The sequence below is a fragment of the Bactrocera neohumeralis genome, chromosome 4 (genome assembly GCF_024586455.1).
Source record: "Bactrocera neohumeralis isolate Rockhampton chromosome 4, APGP_CSIRO_Bneo_wtdbg2-racon-allhic-juicebox.fasta_v2, whole genome shotgun sequence".
NCBI classification, from domain to species: Eukaryota; Metazoa; Arthropoda; class Insecta; order Diptera; family Tephritidae; genus Bactrocera; species Bactrocera neohumeralis.
This window is the reverse complement of record NC_065921.1, coordinates 27,313,406-27,336,634: the sequence shown is the minus strand read 5'-3', so window position 1 is coordinate 27,336,634 and position 23,229 is coordinate 27,313,406. Positions and strand designations below refer to the sequence as shown.

General features: G+C 32.8%; 3 protein-coding genes across 6 annotated transcripts in view; 1 reads left to right on the top strand and 2 right to left on the bottom strand.

Moving 5' to 3' along the window:
• The window catches only part of LOC126755150 (uncharacterized), a 4,999-nt gene extending 714 nt beyond the window's left edge, over positions 1–4,285 (bottom strand). Inside the window, exons 1-3 of one of the 3 annotated variants that reach the window (XM_050467525.1) lie at positions 2,702–4,285; positions 1,709–2,657; positions 195–412 (exon numbers count right to left, since the gene is read on the bottom strand). In XM_050467525.1, coding sequence (XP_050323482.1) covers positions 195–412; positions 1,709–1,753 — 263 coding nt within the window. In that variant the 5' untranslated portion in view covers positions 1,754–2,657; positions 2,702–4,285. Of the gene's footprint in view, positions 1–194; positions 413–1,708 lie in introns of all 3 variants that reach the window. The other 2 variants (XM_050467524.1, XM_050467526.1) reach the window with 2 other exon arrangements.
• A 253-nt stretch (positions 4,286–4,538) lies between these two features.
• On the bottom strand, positions 4,539–13,074 carry LOC126755149 (mediator of RNA polymerase II transcription subunit 23). The gene is made up of 22 exons (XM_050467523.1): positions 12,895–13,074; positions 12,716–12,809; positions 12,484–12,634; positions 12,287–12,419; positions 12,062–12,229; positions 11,484–11,999; positions 11,330–11,416; positions 11,162–11,263; positions 10,995–11,095; positions 10,686–10,934; positions 10,491–10,618; positions 10,254–10,422; positions 10,016–10,191; positions 9,639–9,951; positions 9,241–9,564; positions 8,923–9,146; positions 8,753–8,835; positions 7,460–7,607; positions 6,945–7,389; positions 6,657–6,863; positions 6,443–6,583; positions 4,539–5,361 (listed from the first exon to the last, which is right to left on the bottom strand). Exons 1-22 carry the CDS (start codon positions 12,931–12,933, stop codon positions 4,893–4,895), a joined length of 4,467 nt encoding a protein of 1,488 aa, XP_050323480.1. The 5' UTR covers positions 12,934–13,074; the 3' UTR covers positions 4,539–4,892.
• Positions 13,075–13,433: 359 nt separating this feature from the next.
• LOC126755133 (flotillin-1) lies at positions 13,434–22,657 on the top strand. 2 transcript variants are annotated; one of them, XM_050467481.1, is made up of 8 exons: positions 13,434–13,619; positions 14,540–14,615; positions 14,684–15,038; positions 16,025–16,036; positions 18,081–18,551; positions 18,621–18,764; positions 18,829–18,993; positions 21,573–22,657. In XM_050467481.1, the coding sequence occupies exons 1-8, from the start codon at positions 13,568–13,570 to the stop codon at positions 21,588–21,590; spliced, it is 1,293 nt and encodes a 430-aa protein (XP_050323438.1). In that variant the 5' UTR covers positions 13,434–13,567; the 3' UTR covers positions 21,591–22,657. The 2 variants fall into 2 exon arrangements, with proteins under 2 accessions (XP_050323438.1, XP_050323439.1); XM_050467482.1 differs by lacking the exon at positions 16,025–16,036.
• The last annotated feature ends 572 nt before the right edge of the window (positions 22,658–23,229 follow it).

Genomic DNA, 23,229 nt, shown 5'->3' with positions numbered 1-23,229 from the left:
CAAGAGAGCTTAATAGGAGCTGGTATCAGAATTGGACGACCGTCCACATATAAGTAAAATATACTATATATCCGCGGACTGGCTCCACCGATTTCAACCATATTCGGTTCAAGTTGAAAAAGTGAAAGAGTGTTAAAGTTAAGTGTTAAGTGTTAAGCGTTTTCACTGTAAGCATTACAGATTGTTATACTCACTTTTCGATGATATACTGCACTTCAGCGTAGGACCAAATGAATATGACCGCTGGATATAAGATCGGTAGCAGGATGAATATTGCCAAAATGAAGGTGACCAACACCTTGAGTATTGTCGGAAAAGGTAATGGCTCCAGCCAAGTGTTAACCAAATGATCGATAAAGGGCTGTTGGTAGTAAATAATTTTGCTAAAGAACGGCAGCTGCCTCCACTGTTTCTTGAAAGTAAAAGCAATGAACAAAATTTGACATTAATAATACTATATAAAATAATAATAAAATGTTTAAGAATATTAATTATAAAATATATGTTGTAAGCAAAGACAACTATGTGATGGCTCTCATTATGTTAATTGACTACAGGAATATATACCGAGTGATTCAAGTAGAGGTCCTCTTTCAATACCTTCTTTTTGGCAGATCATTCATTATTGGCTAATATTCGACCGAATAGACCACTTCCAGCACGCAGTGAAGAAAATATAGCAGTCGTAACTGAGAGCGTACACGAAGACCGTAGAGAGTCGATTCGGCGCCGTTCGCAGCATCTCGGACTTACATACGTACGGGATGACTTGGCGCATTTTATGTCAAGATCTTAAATTGAAAGCATACAAAATACAGCTTGTGCTTCGCTGTATGAGCTCTTGCAAAGTTCCGGGAAGATCTGACGTTTTCGATCTAAATCTTTTTCAGCGATGAGACCTATTTCTGGCTCAATCGGTATGTAAACAAGCAAAATTGCCGCATTTGGAACGAAGAGCAACCTGAAGAGATTGAAGAACTGCTATGTCATCTAGAGAAAAAAAAACGGTTTAAAGTGGTTTGTGGTCCGGTGATCGGTCCATATTTCTTCAAAAATGATGCCAATGAGAACGTAACCGTCAATGGAAATGTATGCATCGTATCAAGATAACCGACTATTTGTTGTCTGAAATTGAAGCTCGTGATCTTGGTGCCATTTGGTTTGAACAAGACGGCGCCACTTTCCACACATCGCAACAATCAAAAAGTTTATTGAGACAACACTTCAGTGAGCAGATAATTTCAAGTTTTGGGCCAGTCGATTGGCCACCAAGATCGTGTGATATCACACCGTTAGACTTTTCCTGTAGGGATATGTAAGGTCTAAAGTCTATGCGGACGATCCCGCTTCGATTCAGGCCTTGGAGCAAAACATTACATGTGTCATTCGCCAGTTACCAGTCGAAATGCTCGAACGAGTCATCGAAAACTGGACTCAACAGATGGACCATCTGAGACGTAGACGCGGCCAACATTTGAAAAAGATAATCCTCAAAAAATAAATAAATGCCAAAGAATGTTCATTCGAATGATAATCAATTTTCACCATTAAATTTGAAGTTTCTGTGTTTTTTTTTAAGTAGAGAACCTCAAATGGATCAGTCTTTACATGTCGGCAATGTGGAACCAAAAATAATTGCGGACCCGCTCTTCGGTTTGCTGAAAAAATAGATTGGCTTTATTTACATGCATACATTTTCAGTACTCACAATCTTTCGACGATGCAGAGGTTTGTGCCAAATTTTCCGATACATTTTCGTCGCATTAAAAGATCCGAAAAACCGTTAAAAAATATTGAAAAAAAGTCTTTAGAAATTAAAAAATAAATATACAAAAACAATATATATGTATTAAAAAAATAATATAACAAATCTGTTCGTTTGAAAATGTTAACAGAAAGAAAAAGTAAACAAAAACTTGATTGAATATAACCAGTTGAAAAACAAAATTTCGAATGATATTCAATTGGAATTGGGGGATTACAATGTGTACGATATTAAAATTTTTTAAATTGGTAAGCAGTTACGGGGTGTTTTCAAAAATAACGAAAATTTGCCTGTTTTTTTCTTAATATTTACTCATTTGCCTACATCAATGTTGTCGGCTTCAAAACGGTACCCATAAGATATTATGCCTTATGACAGCGCTTCTGAGTATCGTCACAACACTTCTTAAACTCGAGTTTCTTTTTGCGCTTTAAGTAATACGCTTTTAATGTCATATATATGCTTGTAAAACGATAGTCTTTAAGGCGAACTTAATTTTTGAAAATAGGAAAAAGTCATATCTGGCGAATATGGAGCCCGGGGCATAATTACATTATTGTTTTTGGACAGGAATTTGCGAACAAATTCTCTGATCATTTTTTTTTAACAAACAAAAATCACCAAGTTCATAAAGCCTCGTCCAACCTTAGTGGTCACTTGCAGATGTTAAATCGACAAACATGTTATAAATATAAACGAGTCTCAGTGGAATCAATTCCTGACTTGCGAGACGAGCAGGCAAACGACTATTGTATTGTAACGCCAAATAACGACTATTGTAGAAGCTGTCAGGAGGTAGATGAGGAGCAGACAATTAAACAACTTCCATGCGGTTATAAGGCTCTATATAGAAACTAATAGCATTTATCGGTCGATAGTTTCTCTCCGACCTCTCGCAGATAAAACTTTTCGTGCTGATGAATTTTATCAGTGCACGGGGTTGTTCAGAGAGGAGTCAACAGATGGGAGAGTGGTATCACAATGGGCCTTCTAAACATCTAGGTGCGTCATTAGACAGCCACTCTATCTACCTAGCGGCTACTGCAGCCAAAGTAAGCAATGTAAGCAGCTGAAAATTTTTTGTTTTTCTGCTTAGTCGCTCCAAAACGGTGATCTTAAGTGAGATGTGTGATTCAGGGATCAAAGTTCAAATTATTTTTACTTTCTCCTATAGAAACGAAAATCTATACCTATCCACTGCTGGGCAAGCAAAAATTCGGTATTTATTGAATAAATATATACATTATATTATTAATTAAGTATTTTCAGTCTCCATAAGTTTAGCTCAAGTTACTTTACTTCTGTAAGGCGCACCCTAATAGTATTGAGTCATTTCAATATTTTTTTGCATGTTATGAATTCTTATGGCAAAAAGGGCTAGAATAATACTATTCAAAAATACAAAAGGCTCCTTGCAGTCGCTTTATTCAGGATGACCTCATAGTGGTATGTAGCAGTGGCTAAATATCTGGATGATCTCCGCATCAAATGTAATGACTGCATAAATGGTTTGCCCCGACGGTTGGCTACCATGAGTCTAAAGCTGGCTGAGCAGAAAAAAGAGGTTTTGCTCATAAGCTCCAGGAAAATCTAAGAAAAGATATCGCTCACCATAAGAGAATGTGAGATTACACAGCCACAGTTGAAGTATCTGGGTGTCATAGTCGACTTGAGACTCAAACTCAACGAGCACTTAGAAAATACGACAGTTAAAGCAAGTATGGTGCCAATTGACATCCAGAAAGACAAATTCGAGAGAATATAATACATATATGTTACTTATTAGAGACATCTACCGCAGCAAAAATAGAGGAGAAAATCAAAAGCAGCGCAATGTGGCAGCAACGGTGGTAAACTTCATGCAAAGGACGGTGGACACAAACTGATTCCGGACATATGTACATTCGTGGATAGGTAGATAACAAGGGGACCTGGACACATGATGGACCTAACTCAAATACTCAGTGGCCCTGGTTGCTTTAGAAGCTACCTATACAAATATCGTCATATTCATATTCTCCGACATGCACAGCGTGTATAGAAGACTCTGAACTCGTACTCTATCATTGCCCTCGGTTTTCAAGTATAAGAGAAAAGCTAAGAACTACACTTGGAGGTAATCTCATGGTGGAAAATTTTACTGCACTTATGTATGTGCGAGTCCTCTTTAAAATAGAAAGCTGTCAGCTAAGCGGCAGCTCTAATGACAAGATTGAAACATTTACAACAGATAAGGCATCAGTCAGTCCGTACAATAGAGGAAACTTAAATGTCTGCTTCTCTTCCATGCAGTAATACTTTGTCCTTTGGTCCCGTGGGAGAGACATGAGATGAGAGTAGGTTAGGTTTAGCGGATTAAAGTCCCGCAATCCGGCTTCCGTTGCTTCCTCCTACTATAAAAAGGCATTTGATTCCGATCGTTAAGTTTGTTTGACAGCTATATGCTATTTTAATCCGATCTAAACAATTTCTTTGGATATTACATTATTATCTTAGATAATGATCCGTGCCAAATTTCGTGTAGATATCTCGTCAAACAAAAAAGTTTGTCATACAAGGACTTGATTCTGTTCGTTAAATTTGTATGGCAGCTATATGGTAAAGTGATCCGAAATCGGCGGTTTCGACAAATGTGCAGCTTCTTAGAGAGAAAAAGAAGTCTACAAAATTTCAGACCGATATCTCGGAAACTGAGGAAACTAGTTCGCGTATACACAGACATACGGACATGGCTAAATCGACTCACCTCGTCATGCTGATCATTTAGATATATATTTTATAGCGTATTTGACGTTACTTTCTAGGTGTTACAAACATAATATATACTGTTCAGGGTATAAAAAATGTCAAAAAAACTGACGAATAAATATTGTAATTTTTAAAATGTTGCGTTTTGAATCGACCGATATTCAATATGCTCTCAATTATGTTTATAAATGCTGTAGTGTAGCACTTCGTAATATTATATTTCTTACTGTAAATTATATTTATATATGTATATAGTACAAACACACAATCATATTATAAATTAAAAACACATAATCGAGAGATGACAAAAACATCGACATTTGTAAATATATAACTGTTATTACTTATTCCATGTTAAGTAATATATAACGGCTGTTATTTAGTAACGGGGCGGCATATTTTGCATAAAATATTGCATTTGTTGCGGTTGGTGTTGGCCCATATTTGTGGACATATGTTGTTGTTGTTGATGTTGCTGCTGCTGTTGTTGTTGCTGCTGCTGCTGCTGTTGTTGCTGTTGTTGTGCCATTAAATTATAATTTGACATTTGCATATGATTGCCTGGCACATTGCCGACCACACCAACCATTGGCACGTTCTGCTGCTGCTGCTGTTGTTGTTGCACATTTTGTTGCTGTTGCTGCTGAACATTGACATTCGCTTGCATTTGCTGTTGTTGAGCCTGTGCGCTTGGCATATTTGGCTTTTGCTGTTGTTGTTGCTGCTGTATTTGCTGTTGTTGCTGCTGCTGCTGTGCTTGCTGTTGCGCGGCGGCAGCAATCTGTTGTTGCAGCGGTGCTTGATGTTGCTGCTGTTGTTGTTGTTGTGGAGTGATCGCTTTTTGGAGACTGCAAGATTGAAATATTGTTGTATGAAGGGATGGGGTTTTTAAATATCTTAAAGAAGTTTATGTCGAATTTCTAGACGACTGAAGAAAAATTTACAAAATTACGCGTATTTTTATACCTGTTCTAAGAATGTTGTATACTCGTATCAGATTTCAAAAGATTGAAACATTTTCCACACAACTCACGTTTTCTAAGTCGGTGAGCGTCTAAGCTTCAAAAGCTACTGCAACGAACATTTTGAAATTCTAAACACTATTTCTATGCATAATTTACGAGGTGACATTGGATTTTGTTTTATTTTTTTCAAATTTGTTAATATTTTCCATTTTACAATAACAAATTTACCGATTTTTTGCAAAATATTTCGTTTTTTCTTCAAAGTGCTCACAAAAAGTGAAAAATTTAAATTTAAATCGGTCAGTTTATATTGCAGCTATATGCTATAATGGTCCGATCTGAGCAATATTCGGAAATAGTAATTTATGCCAACTTTCGTGAAGATATCCTGTTATATAACGAAGTTTGCTATACAAGGATTTGTGTGTGACCGATCAGTTTGTGTGACAGCTATATGCTAAAGTTGACCGATCTGAACAATTTCTTCGGAGATTATAGCTATGTCTTAAGTTATTAATCTATGCCAAATTTCGTACAGATATCAAGTCAAACAAAAAAGTTTTTCATACAAGTACTTTATTCCGATCGATCAGTTTGTATGGCAGCTATATGCTATAATGGCCCGATATCGGCGGTTCCGACAAATAAGTAGCTTTTTGGTGAGAAAGGTATATGTGCAAAATTTCAGGTCAATATCTCGAAAATTGCGAGACTTATGCGTATATACATACGGACAGACGTACAAGGCTCAATCGACTCAGCTTATCACGGTGATCGTTTATATATGTATTTTGTAGGTTCTCCGACATTTCTTTTTGGGTATTACGCACATTCTGTCAAATTTTATATAGCCTGTTCATGGTATGAACTGTTTCATCAAAAATAAAATCATAAAAGTGGGTCTTGTTTCACACAAATTAAACCTACTACAATGACCTTTGGGTTGAAAAAAAAAATTGCTTACTTCTTTTCGGTGTTTATATCCTCAATATTCAAACGCGTTATGAAGCGCAGGCGCAGCTGCAAGGCAGGCCGCAGTCGCTTTATAATCACCTCCGATTCATTTTTGATGACATTGCCGACATGTATATACTTGATATGATAGCTAAGGGCAAGAGAAAAAAAAACAAAACAATTAAGAAGAAGCATGTGTGGACAAAGCAAACACTAATACATACAGAAAATCACAAATCGTATCTAAGTACTCAAGTGGGCCCTGCGCCTTGTCTACCACATCGAGCATTTCGTATATCATGATCGCAATGCCGGCCACCGTGTTAGGTTTCTCCAAGTCGATGCGCTGCAAAAATGGTCCGAACACATGAAACAGGTAGACAAGCTGCTGCTCGGTGCGTACGCAAGGCTTCAGCTTCTCGGCTATATATCTGTTATGTTCAAAGTAATAATGGATTAAAAATAAATATTAAATAAATAATATATGTATAGAAATTAAATAAATTACGCACTTAGTCATTGCCGCCAACTTAAAGCCGCCCATGTGATGGAAAGTGGCATGCGCCACAGCCAATATTAACACGTAGCTCTTCTCGATCATAGATTCGCAGACAGTCTTAAAATTGAACAATTCGAATGCCGAAAAGCGGTAATTCCACTTGATCATTTTTGGCGAGTTCAGCGCATCATGCAAACGATCGTAGATAACGGACCAATGCGTTTCAGGCAGCGCCGCCAATATACTGCCGACCGCATTAATGTAATTGTGTATCTCCTTTTGCGGTATCAATGAGTAGCCCTTCACAATCACATCCACCACATTGTTGGCGACGATCGATGGTGCAATTGGCAAGCTGAGCAACTCCACACACGTTACGTACAGCGCATGTGCTGGTGCATTGGGAAATTCATTGAAACGCCAGTCCGTGTTGAAGAAGACATTCTTGCCCGTTATTGCTGCAAAACAAAGTGTAAGAAGTGAATTAGTTGAATGTGGTGAGTTGCGCATAAACAAGTGTGAACTTACTATCCGATAGGCGACGCACCAGATTGATATAGTAATTGAGTTCGGGATTCCAAAGTAACTCCTGATTTTGTAAGAACATTTTGTATGGCTCACTAACACACCAATTCGGTGGGCGTATGTCGCAAAAGGCGCCAGTAATTGCGCTCACCTGAGGGTGGGAAAATAATTGAGGGGTGTTAAGAAAGGCAGTCACCAAGATTTTTATAGAAAATAAGAAGTATTTTTATTTAAAAAAATTAATAAGAAATAAATGTAACAGTAAGGAAAAATTAAAAAAAAAATAAAAAAATATAAAAAAATAAAATAAAAAAATTAATAAATAATTAAAAAAATAAAATAAATTAATTAATAAATAATTTAAAAAATAAATAAAAAAATTAAAAAAGAAACAGAAAATAAAAAAATTCAATACTACAAAAATTATAAAAAATAAATAAAATTAAGAAAAAATTAAAGAAAAAACTTAAATTTAGATATTAAAAAATTAAATACATTAAAAAATAACAAAAAAAAAAACAACAAAAAAAATTAATAAAGATAATAAGAAAAAATTTAAAGAAAAAATAAAAAAGGTAATAAAAAAATATTAAAAAAATACACAAAATTATAAAAAGGAAATAATAATAATAAATAAAAAAATAATAATAAAAAATAAAAATAATAAAAAAATAAAGATTAAAGAAGCAATATAAAATAAAAACAACGATTGAATAAATTCATTAAATTTAAAGAAAAATGAAAATTAAAAAAAATATAAAAAATAAATATAAAAGTAGGAAAAAATGAAATAAAAAAATAAATTACATTAAAATATTAAAAATATAACAAAAAAACAAAAGGAAAAAAATTAAAAAAAAGATTAAAAAAAGGTTAAAAAAGCAATATAAAATAAAAAAACTAAAAGGAAACAAAGAATGAAATAAATTAATAAGCAAAAAATAAACAATAATAATTAACAAAATTAATCAATTCAAAAATAGACCAAAATTTATAACAAAGGAGAAAATTTAAAAACTACAATTAAATTTTAAATTATAAAAGATAAATAAAAAATATATATTAAAAAAAATGAATTTAAATTTAAAAAAGGTGAATTATAAAAACATAGAAAGTATAATGAATAAAAATAATAATAACATAAATAATAAAAATATAGAATAAAATGATACTATAAATAAAGATAACTAATAAAAAAATAAAAATAAAGAATAAAATAATAATAATAATATAAATATAGATAACTAATAAAAATAAGGTTAAAAATAATAAAATATAACCATAGCATGTGCTTACCAATTTTTTTTTGAGCGATGGACGTTCACGCAAAATCCTTTCGTAGAAATGCAAAGTGTTATACAAATAAGTAATGGGGCGATCTGAGCAGAAAAATACAAAAAAGATTATTTCAAAATACAAAATTAATTAAAAAAACGAAAGTAAACTAATTATATACAACAACATACCGTGGAATTTGTATAGAATGCTTAGATGATCCAATATAACCTCACATATTTGATGCACATGTTGTATGGGCAATTCAATAAAACGATGCACAACTATATCCAATACTGGTAAAAATCTCAGGCATACATTTGAGAAGTACACCGGCAATGGTGGATGTGAGGCTGATTCGTCGGGTGCGAATTTTTCGGGATACTTCTGATGGAATTGCAAATGCTTTTCGTGCCTGAAAGTGTATATTAATGAAATAAATATATTTTTTAAGTTTTGCTTAATAAAATAGAAATATTTTTTAAGTTTCGCACAACGAATTAACTCACCAGTTGTTCTGTTTCCAGTGATCGGGATGATTCTCTTTGCAAAACTCCTGTATGCGATTGCGCAACTCCGATGTTTTCAATAACAACAATTGTATAATGAGGAAGCACACTTGCGCCTCGTTGCCCTCTTGTGTGCGCAGAGCCAAACAGAGTACCACGCGATCAATGGTAACAATATTATACTTCCAAATCATGTTATTTATGGTGTCGACACATTTGTGTATAAAATCCTTGCCATTACTATTGGCTACCTCACCAACTAAGTAATCGCATAGCTTACGTAAATGTGCTGACAATGCGCGTGCACTAATGCCTTCCAAAATTCTGCAAAGAAAATATACAATAATTATAACCTCATTTTTTGCAAAAAAAAAAAAATCTTGTTTTTGTTAATTTACTTGTAGGCGACCGGACTGACGTTCTCCGTTTCCCAGATCATTTTGAAAAGCAGACAGAGGAAAAGTGGATTGGTGCTCGGGCGTATAAAATGATTCATAATATCATTATCGTTCGACATGGAAGTCCAGTTACGATATTCCTCTTCAACAGATTTCTTCAGCAATTGTTTATTCTCCAGCGGATGATTATTTTGCACGAAGAACTCATTCAAAGCGGGCGGAAAGCAGGCTAACGAGTGCGAGGCCCAAGAGTGTGGCGTATTTTGCATGATAACGTTGAGCAGCTCCTTGCACCAGGGTTGCAATTCATCGCCTACGAATGGGAAAGTAAAAATATATAGTGAATATAGCATTAAAATTGATATAAGCTAACAAACCTAGGCCAGTCATATGCATTGAACGTGCTAGCGTTAGTATGAGCACGCGATTCAGCTCCTCACTTTCGCTGGAAGCGACAGAGCCAGGTGGTTTCTCGCTGAAATAGCGTGACATTTGTGGCTGCATCTCAACAGAGCCCAAACCAGTGATGAGACGCAAAGCGGTTGATTCAAAGCTGTAATGGAAAGATATATTTTTTAATTTATAATTTTCAAGTTTTTTTTTGGAAATATTTACCACAAATTCAATTGCATTTTATTGGTTTGCGGCGAAACGACTGTGCAGTGTGAGAGCAATTGCAAGCGATATTGCGTCGGTATGTGATGGAGGCGATAAAGAAACATTTCCAGCAGCGTATGAAGAATACCCCAGGCCTGGTGCTTGAAAACAGCGGGCAGCAATTGCTCTATAAGGTGGAAATATTAAATGATTTCAAAAATATTGAAGATAAATTTATTGTATAGAGAAACCTACGCAAGAAACCTTTGATGCCTAGCGATTCGATTTCTGTATAAACTAAAAGACGTGCATAAGTTTCAACCAAAGCCGGTGTTGGTATGGAGCTCTTAGCTTGCGCTTGCTTTATCATCTGCGTAAAAAAGCTACAAAAGTACAAAAACAAAAAAACATGATTCAAAGAAATTGTTAGTATGCACGCGTATTCCCCACCTGTGTATAAGCGACATCTTGCTGTGCACCGTTAAACTATCCAACACAACCATAGAGAATGGCGCGGGTGGCACTTGACCACCAGCTGCAGTTTTGGCATTGCCATTTAACGTTTCGGTGAGTATATTCATGGGACGTGAGAAATATTCTTGATTTGTAGAATATGCATTACAAATCAGTATGATACGAAAATCATTGCCCAAACTCATGGACATCAGTGTATTGGGCATAACCAAATGTTGCAAGAAACTGTGAAAAAGCAGTGTAATTAGTGATATACAATGTTTTTTTTTAAGTGGTTTAACATACTCATGATGATTTTTCAGCGCAATCGGCAATGGTCTATTAATGCTCATATTCTCCAACCTAGCTTTCTTCATCAGGTGTATCCAAATGCATATGGGTGCCATCTAAAATTTTCAAATCCATATTTCATTATTAAATATATTTTATTTTCCTTAAATAAATTCTCTTACCTGACGCAATAACGAAGATTTAGTGCAGTCTGGCAACTTCAAAGGCTCCTGCTCGGGATAGAGCAAGTCGAAGAGCTTGAAGGTTGGCAGAAAATTGGCAATCTATGCGTGTGTATATAAAAGGAAATTGTAGTTAACTTGTTTTCAATAAATTTTCAAGCTACTTACCGGATTTTTTTGTATGCTGCCTGATATAAATTGCAACAGTATCCACATAAGTTGATCGCGACCTTTACGCAGCTCTTTTTTTGAAAGCTGCAATAAGCAATACATAAAAATATATGTTTTGTCAGTTTTTGAAAAAAATCCAACCGTTTCTCACCTTTTCATATAAAGCCGACACTATGTGTGCAAAACTGACAAACTGAAAGAGCACAAAATATATCAGTTGCGACGACAGATGCAACCATACCCATTCATTCATGGAGTTCTGTTCTTCATAAACACTAAAACTGCTACCCATCATAGAGTCATTGTTTTCAGTCATTTCCATTGCCGAAATGATTAAATTAACTAATTGATCTTCGAGTTTATAGCAACGTTGCTTTTGCTGTTTCTGTAAACTCATCATTACCGATACCATTTCCTTGGAATACGGTTGATCCAGCACATAACGTAAAAGTTTTGTTTGCTCTTCGAGCAAATCGGAATCATAAGGTAGACTGCCTTTAAATACGAAACGCAATGTATTCGGATCTAATTTCCACGAATTCATCATATGATCTGCATAACCAAAACTCTCCACAATGGGCAACATATGTGAATGACCAATGATTGACACCATTTGCGCGGTTCTGCGGAATTCCTCCATGAAATCGGTCATCATTTTGTTAATAGTCTGCATGTTACAAAAATTAATAATTAATATAGTTGAAAAATTATATTTCCTTAAAAACTTACCCAGTGGTATGGTGGTGGCTTCATGATTTCGTTAGCGATAAAATACCCTGGCAACAGGCAATTATTACGATCAAATATGTAATTTAGCGTATCCTTCAATGCCTGCAGCTGCGGCAAGAAGCTAACGTTTATATTCACCGGAAATGTTTGCGCTTTATCACGGCACATCTGTAAATATAACAATTATAAGCCAAGTTTCCAAATAAAAAATGCATATTATTGTACCTTCATTATTTCCCGCACGCCCTTGTAGTCCACCAGCGGTAAGACGCGTTTAATTATTTTGAAACTTTCAATCCAAAAACTTGCATTCTCGTAAACCAAACGATCGCAAAGAAAAATCTTATCACAAAGCATTCTGAAAAGCGAACATCAAAAACGTTTTTTATAGACTAAGAAAATCGTGTATCATTCTAACTTACCTTGCAGTTATAACATTAGTCTCGGCGAGTTTTCCTAATGTATTCATAAGCACACGCAGGTGCGAAATATTAGTTGCGTTTGCAGTGCGTTGCAAATACTGCCGCACTAAGCCCTCTTTGTTATCCTGTGGTACCTCCTTAAACTTGCTCACTACATATGTATGTACATATGGTAAATCAATGAAAGAAAATTATTATTATTAATTATATTCATTTCTTTTCCTTTACTTACAAATACTGTCGGTAAATGAGGCGGATTTATCCTCCTCGCCATTTGGTTTATATACAATAACACTGAGGAACGCTTCCTCGATTGGTTCCACCTTCTGTAAAACACATATACATACAATATATAAATATATACGCAAACACTTGTTGTTTTATATGTAGCTGCAAAAGCAATTCACTTACCAGAAAACTGTTTACTGCTTCCAATATTTCCGTGTCCATTTTATATGTTTTAAGTTATTTATGGACTTTTTATTAAACCAAACTTTAGTCTACTGAAAAAATTGCTAAATGAAGGCAGAATATATAAGTATTTACTGTGGACCGGCAATGCAGAGAAATTGCATTTGCAGATGTTGTCTACCAAACAAATGTTTTGTTGACTTGTAGAGGTTGCCAGATTGTTAGATTAAGTAATTTTTAAATCATTAACCCCATCAATACTTACATAAAAAAGGCTTAATTGTTTGAGCTTATGACAAATGTGAAAATATCAGTTTAAATAGTTTTTTTATGATTAATTTTTATGCACATACTTATATTATCTAATATATAAATATAAATCAGCACCTATTAATTGATTATTAGCTGGGGAAAACCTCAAAAATTGCAAACTGCTCAGCAAATGGCAGCCCTAATGTTTGTTTGGCTATGCAACCCTCAATACATATCTCTTTATTACTCCCGTTTTCTCTTTATTTTTAATGCTGTCAACTCGGTGTTTGTTTTTGTCTGCGCTAGTGTAAATTTATCATTGCCGGAGAAACTTGTGAATTTTTATTGCGTTTGGCGTTTGAATTATTTTCACAGCATCCGTAAAGATTAATAAATTTTGTATTACTATCGAAAATTTAGCATGGTGTGGGGATTTGTGACTTGTGGCCCGAACGAGGCGCTTGTGGTTTCAGGTAAGCTTTTTTTCTCGGTAAAATTTAAATTCTAATTGGAATTCTAATGGGTGCAAAGAAAGTGAATTTATAAGTGACGTCATTTGGTGTTATTGATTTTTTGTGTATTTGAGGATTTGCTGCCCAAAAGTGCCAATTAAATTCTTTAGATTTTTATATGTGTGTACAAGTATTTATGGTTATTAGAATTTATAATTAAGCAGTTTTTGCATATACATTTGTGTATTGTCTTCGATGTTAGTGAAAATGACCTTCAGAAATTAGAACCGCTCGCTTAGGGCGTCAATGTGGCCAGTGGTTATTGAAATCGTTTTTAAATTCAAACATATGTCTGTATATATGATATATTAAAAAAAAATGTGCGTGCATATACAAGTTCTTTGCAACAAGCGGTGCCTAACAAGTGGTTCCTAAGTCACGGGGAGTACCTACATTGCCGAGATAAGCCATAAATACGTTTCACAATAAAATAAATGCAATATTTATATGGGCTTGTGTGTATTGCTTTGTTATAAATATATCTGGCCCTTACCGCAACGATAAAACAGTCGTTTATCATGATTATTTCTGAGTAAAATATTTCTTTAGAGCTTTAAATATAAACTATTTAATTAAAGGCAAATTCACATAATGACTTTTTAGACCCTGTGTGTTAGGAAATATCGGAGATCATATAAAGTATATGCATAGTATACATGTAAAACTTAGCAGTCATGTGAATCACCCACAGAGACGGCTCATTTCATTGGTATTCTTTGAAAAGGCGGAGAACCTTCTCCTATGAATAGGATTTAGGTATGAACAGTCTTCCTACGCATGGGACTAATTTCATAAATTTTATATAAAATTACTCAGCATTTCTTTTAATGTTTTAACACATATTTATAAATAAAAATTTATTCCTCTTTACAAATTTAAAGGATGCTGTTATATGAAACCCCTACTGGTACCCGGTGGCCGTGCCTTTGTGTGGCCTACTATACAACAGGTGCAAAGGTAAGATTTCAATTTGAATTATATTATATAAATGATTATATTATAAATAATCTGTATACATCATATAGAATTTCACTCAACACCATGACCCTGCAAGTAGAGAGTCCATGTGTCTACACCAGTCAGGGTGTGCCCATTTCGGTAACCGGTATTGCACAAGTTAAAATTCAGGGGCAAAATGAGGATATGTTGCTGACGGCATGCGAACAATTCCTCGGTAAGGGTGAATCTGAAATCCAGCATATAGCATTGGTAACGCTGGAAGGACATCAGCGTGCTATTATGGGCTCCATGACGGTTGAGGAAATTTATAAAGACCGCAAGAAGTTCAGCAAACAAGTATTTGAAGTGGCTTCATCGGATTTAGCTAACATGGGCATAACTGTAGTATCTTACACTATTAAAGATATACGCGATGAAGAGGTGAGTTTGTGGGGGCAAAAGTGTCATCAGTTTATTGTTATATATGTCAAAGTATACCCATAAATACTTGCACCTTAAATACTAACAAATATATTATATGTAGCAATGAAGATCGATTATACATACCATTTATTCCAACATTTTTTAGTTTTTTTACGTAAGAATTGCAATATTTTGTAATATACAATTTATTTATACTAATCACACATTTTAGCTGTTTTTATTTATATACATATATATTTTTTATTAATTTTAATACAGTTTTATGTTCGCTTTAAATTTATTTAATTATGCATTTTAATTTTTTTTATTTATGTAATGAAATTGTGGTTATTTTATTTACAATTTTTAAATATTTTTATTTTAATTTAATTTTTTAATTATTTGATTTTTACTGTAATTATTTACTTTTTTTTATTTATTTATTTTTTTTTTGTTAATTCGGACTTATAATGTCCATGTAAAGAAAATATTTTCAAAAATTATAAAATGTAATATTATTAGTTTTTTAATATTAAAATATTCTTATTTATTTTTAATATCTTTTTAATTTAATTTTATAATTTATAGAAATAATTATTCTCTCTTAAATCTTATTTTCTGCACCTCTCCCGCTTTCCTTTCTGCCCTGCCCTTTCTAGGCAGCTATCATTGCTGAAAAAAGTTAATTTAATAATAAATAATTTGTTTGCTATTTCTTAAATTTTTATTATTATTGTTATTATTTTATTTTATTTTTTTTTTTTAAATGCAAAGTTGCTTTATTTTTTTTTTTTAATTTTTCTTTTATAATATACTATATATGTAGGCATTTGTTATAATTCAATTACAGCTCTAGCGTATTTCAGTAATTGATAACAAATTGTATAAAGTAGTCTAGTTTGATTGAATTTCAGCTCAAATTAATCTTTTCTTTTTTCGGAATGGTGAATGCATACATACATACTTAATGTAATTTTTTACAAATTACGTTATTCGTAATGAAGGGTGACTCAAAGGTATGTTTAATATAAGTACATATTACACTTTTTTGTGCAGTAGTTGCTTTTGTAAATCGTATGTGTAAGCTATACTTCAAATTTATTTCTAAATTATTTAATTAATTATTAATACTGATCTTTGTTTTTAAGCCAAAATATATAATATACATAAACAAATATGTATGTAACTGTAAATTAAGGGGCTATATCCACTTATGAATTTCAAAAAATCGAAGTTTTCATTTGCACATACGACATGTGGAATGACATATTATACATTATATTTGAAAATATACTTATAAAATTTGTCAGTCAGTGAAGGCGAGAGGAGGAGATTGGGACCAATTCCTTCTTCTTAGGCGGACTGGTGCTTTACAGCAATGTTTTGCACATTTTATCCTTCAAGAATTCCCTGCAGTCATTCCCGGTCACCAGTTTTTTCTCTACGGTCTTGGATCCAGAATATAGTTTCGGAGATATGGACGTATTTGTAAACATTTTTTAACTTAGTGTAATTAGCTCCCCAACTTCTTCTCGAAACTGGGTTTCCAGTGTCGGCGAGCACAATTTTTATGAAGTGGTTGGACGGATAATTTTTTTTTTCTTTTTCATTGGAGTGGTTTTTTTACGTGGCGGGTCCCAAACCCAGCGCACAACCCTATGTAGGGGACCGATCGACTTAAAAACGATTACGTAACCGAAATGGACTCGGATTTTTTTATCTGGATAAGGACTGTTAACTCGGTAGAATTCTGCCGCTACAACAACAACAACAACATCGACTTGAAAATTTCTCACGATCTTCTACATATGTATATTGCCCGATAACGATCGAAGCCACTCTGAAGTGTAAATTTTTTCACAACTGTTTATATTTTGACTAAATTAAGAATTTTGACTAGGCCTTCGAACATTACCTATATTCGTCTATTGAGTAATACATTTTTTTTTGGATTACTGACAGAAAAAATTTCCTTACCTTGTTTTGGAGGTTCGCCTCGTGATCGGCTACGGAATCCAGAGAATCCGAATCCGAAATGAATCACCCGTTATTAAAGTACATTAAATTTAGTAAATGTGTATTATTATGCCCTGAACTGAGTATACCAAGTTTGGCGCGATGTTTGTAACACACAGAATATACAGGAATATACTATATATCTATATCTGTCTGCATATATGCGAACTAGTCCTTCAGTTTTAGAGATATCGATTCTTTTCTCCCAAAGAAGCTGCTCATTTGTTGAAACTGCCGATATCGTAACACTTTAGCATACACGAACATACAGATATGAACGATCGGAATGAAGTCTTTGTATGGAAAACTTTTACATTTGACGAGATATCTTCACGAAATTTTACATGGCTTATTATCTCAGACAAATAATACAAACTCCAAAGAAATTGGCCAGATCAGATCACTATAGCATATAGCTGTCATACAAACTGAACGATCGGAATGAATTTGTTGTAATGAATCTTTTGTATTTGTGGGGTAGGGGAAGGGTTTTATAGCTTCGGTATTCGCAACCGCAGTCATCGGTCTTTTTCGTTTTTTTAATTTTATTTATTTAATAAATTAATTTGTCTCTTTGAACAAATTAAAAACTAAAACACGATTTTTATGACATACATATGAATATAACCTCTTAATGCTTTATACTTAAATAATTAAGGACTAGCTTCAAATAATTTTTATAATACTTAAGATTTATATCAGGTAGTTTGTGCACTCATTGTTTTTTGTGTTGTAATTATGAAAATAAATAAGTATAAATTCTGTAAAATGTTGTATAAATTCTAAGTATCTTTATTTTGTAATGAAAGCTGCTTTCGTACCCATTAAATTAAGTACATATAAATAAATATATTTACACAAAGCATGTTTGCATATAACATAACCTCAAAATTGTAATATTTATCGTATAGATTTGTCACCCGTTATGCGAAGAATGTAAGCATGTTTTCCTCTTTTATTATTTCTTCCTTTTGTCCACACTCCAACTTAACCAAAAAACTTGCGCTTCCACTGTAATTTTAACGGTATATTTAAACTTTTCAGGGCTATCTAAAATCTTTGGGTATGGCACGCACTGCCGAGGTCAAACGCGATGCACGTATCGGTGAAGCTGAGGCGCGTTGTGATGCGCACATCAAGGAAGCCATTGCCGAGGAGCAACGTATGGCATCGCGTTTCCTCAATGACATCGAAATTGCCAAAGCGCAACGTGACTTCGAATTGAAAAAAGCCGCCTACGATGTGGAGGTGCAAACGAAGAAAGCCGAAGCTGAAATGGCTTACGAATTGCAAGCGGCCAAGACGAAACAACGCATCAAGGAGGAACAAATGCAAGTCAAAGTGATTGAACGCACACAGGAGATTGCCGTGCAGGAGCAGGAGATACAACGTCGCGAACGTGAACTGGAGGCCACTGTGCGCCGACCAGCTGAAGCGGAGAAATTCAGATTGGAGAAATTGGCTGAGGCCAACAAGTTACGTGTGGTCATGGAGGCTGAAGCCGAAGCCGAATCGGTGTGTTTGACATTCACATATATTTATATAAATAATATTAAAATACATTAAATACATATGCTTTTGCAGATCAAAATCCGTGGTGAAGCCGAGGCCTTCGCCATTGAAGCCAAAGCCAAAGCAGAGGCCGAGCAAATGGCACAAAAAGCCGAAGCTTGGCGTGAATATCGCGAAGCAGCAATGGTCGAGATGTTGCTGGACACATTACCAAAGGTAAAATTGTTTTCTTTTACTTACTTTATGTTACCAATTAATTGAAATATTTCTTTGGCGTTAGGTGGCCGCTGAAGTTGCCGCACCATTGTCGCAGGCCAAGAAGATCACCATGGTCTCGAGCGGACAGGGTGAAATTGGTGCCGCCAAGTTGACCGGCGAGGTATTGCAGATAGTTAACAAAGTGCCGGAATTGGTGAAAAACATAACTGGGGTCGACATTGCCCGGGTACGTTCAAACTCTGAATTTATATAAAAGCGCGTCAATTATTTGAACGCGAAATATTTTAGTGTGTATTAAGAGAAAATAACAGCTTTTGCTAATGTTAATGGCGTTGTGTACAGAAACGTGGAACCAAAAGACTTAAAGAACTCAATGAAAATAATTGTGCATTTATATACAGCAGCTCAGCGTTAAATACTGTGTTTAGTAAATTTTTCGGGGAATGTTTATAATTTGGTATTTGAATTCAATAATTACATGTGTATATTAAAGGCAGCTTGCAAGTAAAGAAAATGGAAAGAAAAAACTAATACACTTTTGGTTTTGCTTTTGGCCTGACAAGTGTCAACAAATAAAAACAAAACAAAAAACAATATGTTTGACAATTCTATAACTAAATACAAAAAAATGGATTTCCAACTTATCGATTTTTAAAATATTAAAATTGCAACTCTGCTTTTCAATTTGTCTTGATTTCAATGATTAAACGCAGTTTTTAAATAACTTGTACTAAAATATTCATATTAAAAATGATACAAACGCTTATTGCGCAACTTAAAATTTGAATGTAAATCTAAATAACTGTATAAAAATAGCAAGATTTAATATAAAAATTGCACATACGACTACATATATTAATTTTAATTGTTTTGGCTTGCTTTACGCTTGCGTGAAAAAATAATTTTGAATTGAAATTTTATTTCCTTTAAGTATTTCCTATTTTTTTTAAGTAATTTAACATCTAAAAATAGCAAAGTTATCTAAAAAACAAAATAAAATATTAATGGTTACAGAAATAATTGCTTAAGGCTACACTGAAAAAAAATTGCTCCGAGTCAAAAAAAAAATTGCAACAAAGTTCAGTTTTTATAATCAAAAAAGACTTCTATTGAACTTTAAACTATCATGCTATTTTTTGTTTGTATCAATTAGTAATTTTTCTTATATGAAAATATTTAATATTTTTACCAACGAATAATTTCCATAAATGGAAAATATTTAAGTTTTTTTACCGTCAAAACAATTGAATCTGCCGAATTTTCAAAAAAAAAAAAACTAAAAATTAATTGAGCATTAACTTATTTATCAGAATATGGTTAAAATTTACAATCTAAGAGGCACACCTAGTATGACGTCGATTTTTGGGAATAAAAAAACCTATATTGATCGTTTTCAATGCATATTTATACATTTTTCAAAAACACACAGTGAAATTTTGAAAAAAAATATATATTTTGAAACATGTTTTTTTTGACACATGTTTAAAGAATACACAGTGAAAGTTTTGAAAAACAAAAAAATATTTTTTGAAACTGTATCGACTGTTTTTAGTATATATTTACACATGTTTCAAGAATACACAGTAAAAGTTTTGAAAAATAATATTTTTTGAAACTGCATCGATCGTTTTCAATGCATATTTACACATGTTTCAAGAATACACAGTGAAAGTTTTGAAAAATAATATTTTTTGAAACTGTGTCGATCGTTTTCAATGCGTATATTTCATGTTTCAAGAAAAAACATAGAGATTTGAAAAAAAAAAATTTAAATTTTTTGACAGTATAAGTATTTATTATTTTCGGTATATATTTATACATCCTTCAAGAATATAAAGCGAAAGTTTTGAAAAACAAAAAAATATTTTTTGAAACTATCGACTGTTTTTAGTATATATTTACACATGTTTAAAAAATACACAGCGAAATTTTTTATTAGAAAAAATTAAATACTATTTGAGTTATACGAGATTTTCAACGATTTTTTCCTTTAAAATAGAAAATATTCTCCATACAAATCAAATCCGATAAAAAAAATAATTATTATAAAAAATTGACAAAATGGCCGCGACAAAAAAAAAGTTGCAGAAGTAAATTGTTCTGGTCGTTTTTGACCTGCTAAAATTCGATTTTTGATCAGATTAAAAAATTGTGTATAGAATTATTAAAAGAAAAAAGTTCATGTTAATCGATTTTTTTTTAATTTCGCACTAGGTGTGCCCCTTTAGTAACGAACCCACCAAATGTTTGTCACATATGTATGTATACGCAGAGAAAAATGCGCTAGAAATCATACATAAATACATATGTATATTATAGCAGTAATTATTAGAATTTGTATAAGATATTTTCAATTGCAATATATCTTCTTAACGCAGGGTATTCTTCTGTCATTATATACATATGGATATTATACTACTTTTTAGTAAAGTGTTCATATATTTTTTAATATCTTATTGACAATTCTTTTCTGTGCTAAAAAGCTTTTCTATACTCTGTTGTTATACAATATAACTGGTTAGCAGTCGTCTGCCAGTTAAGTTCTGGTTAACTTAACCAAGACTCCTGCTTTCGGTAAAGAACCTTTTTTGAGCAGAACTTAACTTACAGATGGCTGCTAACTAGACATTGAGGCATTTATAGAGTTTCTAGCAGATTTCAGAAGAAATTTAATTTTAAAATGTTTACATTGAGAAAACGGTCGTAAATCTAAATAATGCCCTTATTTGTAACATATTTATACACACTTTATTACAACGCTTAACTTAATTTATAAACACATGCTTTCTGTTTTGTTCATTTCAGTCCATGCATGCTGGCTAAACTATCAACACTAAGCTACTACAACAAAATAAAACAACAACACATGTACGAACAAATTGACGGCAAAAGAAAATAAGAGACAAATTATGAAAGAACTGTGTCAAATCCTTAAACCAAAGAATTTCAAAAATTAACAAATAATTTTAATTAAATTAAAGTTGCCATATTAAATTATTTACTATCAAAAATGTATATTTGGCCTAAAACAACGATAAATTTCAGAAAAATTAAAAAATTTCGAAAAAACAACTAAAAATCATTTCAAACACTAAGGTCAAAAATACCAAAATTTTCTAAATTGAAATTCATAAAAATTTTATGGAGTTAGGGAATTTGGCATTACGTAACGGTAAATTTAAGCACAAATTCTTGAAAATCAGAACAAAAACTGAAAGAAAACATTAAAAAAGTGAAATAAAATATAAAAAAAAAGATAACACACAAATTTGAAATGTATGTATGTAAATGTAAAGCATAAAGTGCTATGCATGCCACAAACTATTTGCAGCCACTGTATTGCTGCGTGAATTGCATATATTTATTGTGAAACTTTATTATATTTACAAATTTCAATATATGCTTACATAAATATACTCGATTGTACACTTGTAATGCGCTTTTTCTATATTTGCAACAACAAACACACACACACACACACAGCCACATGCATATATGCTACAATAAACAATGGGAATTGCCGAGAATTTGTTTTCTGGGTATCGAACACGCTGATAAAATAATTACCAGAAAAGTCAGCCTCAATTCAATATAATTTCAAATGACTCAGCCGAGTAAAGCTGCCAAACGCAACTGCTATAAACTAGTTTTTTATATAAATACATACATATGTATGCATGTGTGCCATATGACGAGGAAAAAACATTGGTTGTAAGCATTAGAGATAAACGCAATCAGCTTAGGCGCCAGTGTGAGCGCGTCTAAGCGAAGTGGAAACTTTTTTTCTGAAGTCGGGCGAGTTTAGTGCATTATTTTTCAAAATAAGAAAATTTTCACAAAAGTAGAAAAAATATTAAAAATTAAATTAAATGATTGCAATACTTTTTTCACAAAAATTTATAAATTTTCAAGTAAAAAAATTAAAAAAAAATATATATTTTTTTTCTGTAAATATATAATTGTTTTTAGTTGAAATTTCATTACATTTTTCGCCACAAGTACATATTTTGTATAATTTCGGTTTCATAACGAAAATTTTTACATTTTTTGAAAATTACAAAAAAAAATGTATGAAAATTTAAACCACACAAACGCAGAGTAAGAACGCTTTTTAGCACAAATTTTTGTTTTGAGTAAATTTTGAGTAAATCACAAAAAAATTGCAATTAAAAATAATAATTACAAAAAATATACATATATTATCGTCACCTAAAAGTAACGTATCATCAAAAAATTCGAAAAAAAAATTGCAATTAAAAATTACATATGTAATGAACCAGTTTCAACCAAAAAATATATATACTTATTTTGCATTTTATGTGTATGTATTTTAATTTATATAATTTTATGCCTAAAAGTTCAATTATTTTTTATTTTCGCGCAAAAAAATGTTATGAAAAACTTACTTTGTACTTTTCGCGCCACTCTACGCCGTTGGAGTTGTGAACGACGCAAATTTCAC